This window comes from Nanorana parkeri, unplaced genomic scaffold (genome assembly GCF_000935625.1).
Source record: "Nanorana parkeri isolate BGI_ZX_2015 unplaced genomic scaffold, ASM93562v1 scaffold534, whole genome shotgun sequence".
In the NCBI taxonomy this organism is placed as follows: Eukaryota; Metazoa; Chordata; class Amphibia; order Anura; family Dicroglossidae; genus Nanorana; species Nanorana parkeri.
Genome location: NW_017306802.1, coordinates 586,859 through 594,383, shown reverse-complemented (window position 1 = coordinate 594,383; position 7,525 = coordinate 586,859). Strand labels below are relative to the sequence as shown.

At 39.9% G+C, this 7,525-nt stretch overlaps 1 protein-coding gene across 1 annotated transcript in view; it reads right to left on the bottom strand.

The window, feature by feature from the left end:
• Positions 1-1,383: 1,383 nt before the first annotated feature.
• TTN (titin) overlaps positions 1,384-7,525 on the bottom strand; it is a 270,471-nt gene continuing 264,329 nt past the window's right edge. The window contains 3 exon segments of the mRNA XM_018561614.1: positions 1,384-2,612; positions 6,053-6,325; positions 7,316-7,469. Coding sequence (XP_018417116.1) covers positions 2,314-2,612; positions 6,053-6,325; positions 7,316-7,469 — 726 coding nt within the window. The 3' untranslated portion in view covers positions 1,384-2,313.

The following is a 7,525-nucleotide window of genomic DNA, read 5'->3' as shown; positions in this document are numbered from 1 at the left end:
GGAAATATCTACTTGTTATATAGTAGGAATGTTGCAAATAGTAAAATAAAGTAGTTAATGCGCTTTTGAGTACCGTATTTTTTGCTCCATAAGACGCACTTTTTTTCCCCCAAAAGGAGGGGGGAAATGTGCCTGCGTCTTATGGAGCGAATACCTATCGCCCGACACCCGGGACATGCAGTTTCGGGCGCCGGGCGAGTAGTTTCTTTTTGTACATTCAGCCCTGCTCCTGACAAGCAGAGCTGAATGTACAGTGGGAGCCGCTGTTCGTTTAATACAAGCGATCTAAGTAGATCCCTTGTATTAAATTGAGCGGCGGCGGCATCAGCGATAGTGTCCGCCCCCCGCCAAGGTTTTCTGGGTCCCCCGTTCCTCTGCGGGACTGTGACCCGTCACGATCCCCCATAGGAGCTCACCATAGAGCCCATTGAGCAGACGAAGACTGACGTTCTTCATCTGCTCTGTGTGATTACTGAGACAGCGCCACCCGTCTCAGCAGTCACTAACTGCAGCTTCTGTGACAGAATTTCTGTCATTGAATTTCTGTCACAGAAGCCATGCGTCCTATCGTCCGGAGCGTCTTATAGACCGCAAAATACGGTATATTGCTTGAGAGTAAACCACACACTGCATTGTTGCAAACAGTTCAGAGATTGAGGGGTTTGTGTATAGCTGAGGTCATTTTAGCGTGACACTAAACTCAGGAGTTAAATCTTAAAACTGCATTCATGTATCCTAACTACGGTAGTACCAATAATCTAGCTTTGTAAATTTGTGTATCACTCGGCTGTAGATCCTCAAATCATCCCTGAATTGGTGCTGACACTCCTCCCTTCTGGGGGGTGGCTACTTTTGTTCCCCATGGTCAATGTGTATGTTGTAAAGTAGTCACCGCTCCAAGCTCACTCCTGTGATGGACTACAATTTCAATACAAATTAGTAAACGAAACTTGAGATTTTAGTCCATCCTGGGAGTGAGCTTGGAGTGGTGGCTACTTTACAACACACACAGGGACCATGGGGAACAAAGCTGAGTGATACACAAATAAGATACATTGTTATTAATAGTTAAGGTACCTGAATACATCTTCGAGATTTACAGTAACTCCTGAGTTTAGTGACACTTTTTTTGTAGCCGAGTTCCTATTACAACTATATAGGTGGACTGGTGGAATTGTGAGGGGGAAATCTCTCTAACCGAGCCCCAGATAGCATTTCAAATCCAATAGAGGGTTCATACCCTTTGCCACTTTATCTAAAATTAAACAAAAAACTTGTGGCTAGACATACTATTTTAACCTTCCCACAATAAGACACCTCAAACGACCCCGGACAACTCCCCCTTCATAGAATTAAAAAAAAAAGAAGCACAAAGGATTATTGGTGCAGATAACACGCTTTATTGCAATCAATGAACTATCTCCAAGAGGTTTAATAAATTCTACAGTCACAATAAATAGTACATGAAAGAGCAACAATAAATTATTGGGCTTTACAAGTTTTATCAACAGCTTGTTTAACTGTGGCTCTCTGCTTATTTGCCCTGTTGTCATAACATGTAATTCAATCTACTCTAAAACACACAATCACTGCACCCATGAACCTCTAGGAGCATTGCCACTGATTCTGCACGCGAGTCTCTGAACTTGCTTCGAGAAGGGTATGGCCAGGTGATGTTACTTTTTTGGAGCAAGTTGAGGGAGTCGACATGTCAGAAAAAGGGCAGTGAAACTTTGTGAGCAAAATGTTGGCCGCTTACACTTTGCTCAACTAAGAAATAGTCTCTGTTCAACAGTAAACAGTTGTTGTTTGTCAATAAGGTAAATATTGCAGTGCTGCCTACAGGAGGGTAGTTGCAGACAACATCTGATATTTACCATTATTTTTATAAATATGTTTGTTAGCATAGTTCGTGTGTAGCATCCTCTATCGGGTGTAAGTCTTCAACAGGGAGTTTCTCAACCTGCTGAGGCATACTTAAGACATCAACTTGGTGTTGAGGCACATAGTTTATTGGTAGACAAGGTATTCGCTTCCTAAGAAACTTTCTCCTGCCCACCGTTCGTTCCGTTGCGTTTTCTTTAAAATGTCACAAAATATATGGTACAGAACTCCATAACCGGTCAACTCGGCTATATACAGTATGTACATGTCATTAAAAGGTTTCAGCCTCTTAAGTTAAATAAGAGCAACATTCAGTGTAAATCTGTGGACTTTGTCTTATAAAGGTAGGTACAAAAATAGTTCTCTATTTACAAATCAGTTCTAGTGAATCACAAGTAAGAATACAAGTGAGTGTAAACGATCGATCATTTAAGGTGTTCGAACATTAATGTTCACAGACGCAGAATCCGATCCGAAATCATTTGACAGATTCAGTGTATAACGGCCCCCGTCTCTCTTTTGAACGTCCGTGATGGTTAGGGTGGTCAGGTCTTCAGTGGTTTCGATGTGAACTCGGCCTTTCTGTGCGTCGGTAGGAACGGATTTCCCAGATTGAGTCCATGCGATGTCTGGGGTGGGTTCTCCAGAAAAGGCGCAGGCTACAGTGAGAACCTTTCCTGCATCAATGCTGACATCTGATGGAAGAGCTTCAATCTTAGGTGAGCTCCCTTTAAAGGCAAAAGTATAAACAATTAACAGCTGAGCTTTTAGGAAAGACATTTACAATTGCTTTGTATTTTTGGAACTTAACTCAAAAGTGAATATTTTCTATGTTAAATGGGAAATTTGGAAATGTTAATTGCACCTAAGCCATATGCTGAAAAAGTTACAATGTTTCTGGAATTATTCTTGCAACTACCTCACTGCCGGGTACTTGCAAGTTGGAGATTTTCGACCAGATGGCGTTAGACTGCAAAACACAAAGACTGACGGAGCTCTGTACAGCTGCATTTTAACAATATTCAGCAGGTGGCAAACTCGACAAGTATTCTGAAAACGCTATGCACGCATGCGCACCGCAACTGTACAGAGCTCCAGTTTTTCTGAGCACCGGAAGTGAGGTAGTTGGAGATCTCGATGAGTTGGAGCTTTCGATAGAACACTGGCACTCCTGTGTCTGCAGCCTCATGGCGGTATATCCACAGTGATAGATTAACGCAATACTGCCTCTAAATGTTAGTGTCAGGAGATTTGGTGATGTCACTACTGTACTGTTCTTGCTGAAGGCTCTGACATGAGGATGCAAACTCCCGAGGTGGACGGTCCCAGCACCCAGAAATGCAGTGCAGAACAAAGTATGGTAAGTCATTAATGGGGAAAAGATCAGCTGCAGGGAGACTACAGGCAATACTGGGGACAAGTCCCTCTGTCTGCCTTTTTTGAGCACAGCCTTCAGAGTTCAGTTCTGATTTTCTTGCTTGATGCTATGGCTACAGACCATAATAATATAAAGTGTTTTATTGATATATTACTTCAACATGTCATTATTGCAGGCAGGTAAGTTGCATCAATTACCTTCCAGAGTAGAAGAACATGCACAATTGCATGACCACAGTATTAAAGTCTAGAGAAAGTAGCATAAAATAAATGTAGTATTTGTAAACTGCTTATAAACAACCAAATGTGTTTGTTTTTTTTCCATACTGTATGCAATGTTTATGATGTTTATCACATTTTGCATTCCTAACAGACAATTGCAATAAGATCAATCACAATAATTTGTTTGATTCTTTTTTTTATCTTTTATTCAATTTTTAACTAAACCTAGTCAGGAATGGGAATTTATAAATAACTGAATTGTCGCTATTAAGTTGATATACTAATGCAGCCTTACTGCTCACTGATAGATGCATTTGCTGTCATTTAGTTCTCTTGACATCAGAGCAGAAATGTCAGACTGTAAGACATAGAGGCTGACTTCTCTCCTGTCAGAGCTCAGGGCTATTAACCGACACTGCAGGGCTCATTCATAAGGGAAAGTGCATACAACTATGTGCTCTCTGCTGGACACCATAGCGTTTAGTCCACACCGCGCTCTGCATTTCTGAGTAATTTATAAAATGCAAACCACGGTGTACATAAAGGCTATGGTGTCCCATAAAGTGTTCCCTGCACAATGCTGCAGAGAGCACTCCCGGATTAAAGGAGAGTCTGGTCACATGACTTTGACATGTCATATGCCGGAACCTTTACTCCTCTTGACCTTTCTTTTTTTTCTTTACCATTTATTGATATAAATGGAGTTTTGCTTGTTTGAAGTCTGGATGCAAGCAATGCATATCTGTAAAGCACATCACTGTACTTTATAAATGTGCCTCCATGTTTTCTTTGAAACCAGCGGTATGTATGCAACAAGGCCATACCACTGCTTTATAAATGCAACCCTCTGACCAGGTTGCTGAAGGAGAGTAAAACTGTCAGTTAACAAAGTTTTTAGTTTCCGTTCGTATTATCCAGTAATCCAATTTTTTTCAGTGCATGTCATAACCTCTGAGCTCAGGCAGAAGGCAATGCAGCCTGACACTCCTGTTTTCTACGCTGTTATAATAATTCAAGAGCTAGTACAAAAGCACATTGGTGATTGCTTTGCTTTAAACACCTGCGGGCCGGCTACTATACCTAAATGGTCGGTCCGCAGCCCCAAAGTTCCAGGGGGACTTACCTGTATGTCCTCCCAAGGCTGCCTGTGTGCGCGCTGCTCCTGCTGTCATTAGACAGTGAAGAGCAGTGGCTTCAGGCACAAAGCCAGGCCCTCCCCTTCCTCTTACAAGAGAGTTCCTGGTGAAAACAAGCTGCAGCAACAGCAACAAAAAACAAAGCTTGCAATCATATTAACCCTTTCATCTGCCCTCCTTTCCTGTATGTGTCAGCTCCATTATATCTCTGTGTGTATTACCCCTTCACCTCCCTCATCCTGCACATCTGTACATTAACCTCCCACTTTATATGACCTGTACATTAAACCCTTCGCCTCTGCCTCCCTCTGCGTATGACCTATACATGTGTTGTATCTAGTGCACCATTACCATGCTCCATGTTTTAACCCCCTCAATACCGTCATGTTTCTTCATTTCCAAAAAACTGTGGCAAAAAAATCATATCATTGTGTTATATAACAGAAAGGGAAACTTTTTTTTTTCTCCAAATGTTTTGGTCTTTTTTACTTTATGTAGTAAAAAATATAAAAAAAAAGTTATTACATTGGTTAATATTAAATACCACCAAAAGAAAGCTCTATCTAAAAAAAATGATTTAAAATTAATTTGGTTACAGTGTTTTGTGACGCAATAATTCTCAGTCAAACTTTCAAAAGCAATGAAAAGTGGAAAATGGCCTGTTAATGAAGGGGGTTTAACATGCTGGTACTGAAGTGGCTAAACAGATTAGCACATTCTAGTATTTACACGCTATGTAATTCTGACAATCCCTTTGGGGTTAACTGGTTGCCCAGTTCATTAAATGACATGCCAGTTTGTCATGAGAGAACAGTGTGTATATCAGTTGTAGTAATATGCCTGCATAACATTTCTAATACTTTACAAGCAATCCAAAATAGCATTTTTATAGGCCATCTTTAGATAATGGTAATGAATAGTCCTACATTATACAAACGTTTGGGTTGCAATGACTGAATTTCATGATTGCTGAAAGCATGGATGAACAGGGCTGAGTGCGTATTGATTAATCTTGATAATAATGTATAATAATAAGTATGCTTTTAAAAAGTGGGACTTATTTGTCATCTGCTATCAAAATTCCACTGTTGGCATTTTCTAAAATAATAGAGAAAGTGAGTAATGGAGTTTTTTGCACCGATTGCAACCATTTTTGATGTTCATTTTTTTCTGTATATATTTTCTATATATCTTATAAATGGCTGACAAAACTCAAGGATCCCCCCCCCCCAAAAAATTTTTTTTTTTTTTTTTAAATTGCTTCCTTACACCATCAGAGCAGTGAATGACAACTGTGGGTTAAAAAGTTGCAGCCATTCTGCAATGACATGGAGGAAGGGTAGGTGTTTTACTGGCCTATTTCAACAACAGATTTTTTTCTCTTTTGGCAGCTTAAGATAGGGCAACAGACAATCCTGGTTGTGTTTGCTTACCTCTGAATCCTGCAGACAACATTCTGCTGGAGGAACTTTCCAAATGTCTTAAGCTGGAGGATTCCATCATGCTGCTAGAGTGCATTTCCATAAAGGATGCTTCTTTCACTGAAGACACACTTGCAAATTTGGATTCTGAAATACTGCTACTGCTGAAGGAGGCTTCTTGCTTAGAAGCGGACATTTGCATGGATTGCAGAGAGAAGGCTTCAAGTAGGTTAGCTTCACCAGCAGTTTTCAGCACAATTTCCTTGGAAGGCTCTTCAACAAGACCTTATATTAAGAACACAAACGTTATCTCAATGCAAGCACATTATGAATAAGAAAAATTGCTCCAGTAAGTGTGGAATCTATTTTTAAAGTAACCTCTGTCTTTTAAAGGATCAGTGCATGCAGAACTGATATTCTGGTTTTGGGCAGATATTGACCAAATTAATTTCCCATCAGCTTCTTATATCACTCAGGGACTCATTTACAATCTTTTAAACCTTAGCTTCCAGATGGGGCACCTTCTGTAGCCGTTAAGAGGGAGTTTGATTCCCCCTCTTGGATTTTTCTGTTAGACCTACTGAGAAATATCAGGAGTCAGATGTTGATTCATGCTATCACTCTCCATCCTTAATTAAAATATAAGACTGCTCTAGCTCTCCCATCTGATGGTTCTTGCATAGTAGTTCCAGTGCTGACATCACTCAGTTGAGCAAAAGCTTGTGGCATGTGAGCATGCAACCAGTATACAGGACACAACTTCATCGACCACAAATGTACAAGGGCACTATGCTGACATTCGTCTGACTGCTGTTCATTACATACTCAAGTTGGCCTTTTTCTATTTACTTGTTTCATTCCATAATTGTTATTGAAAATGATTTTGTTTTATAGATGGGGGGATAGTAAACAAAATTGTGGCAACTATACTAACTATACTCAAGAATACTGTACTATGCATTGCAGGAACCCAAACTTGTGTTGTCAGAGATTGCACTGCAAATTAAACTGTCCTGTGCAGCAGATTGGACAGTCCTGTACTAAACGAATTTGCCTTAGAGTGGCTCTCAGATTTGGATTTCGATCTACTATACATGTCTTCATCTGCGTATCCTGGTTTGATTTATGTGGTATGTTAATATATACTGTATACAATAAAATGTGTCAGATGTTTGTATGGCACAATTGCTGGAGAACTAATTATTCTCCAAATCATGCACTAAAATATATTCAGTTAGCTGGTAAAAGGTAATACTTATATTCAATGATACTTACGGAAAACATTTAAAGAGGCGGTGGCGGAACACTGTCCTTGGTAGTTCTTGGCTTTTATTGTGTATTTGCCACTGTCCTTCTCTGTTGTATTTTGAATTTCTAGAGTGTATACATTCTTAGATCGAGACACTCTTATGTGAGATGAGACTGAAATCTACAAAAGGCAAACAAATGAAATATTTTTTTTTTCTATTAAGTAAATGGAAAACA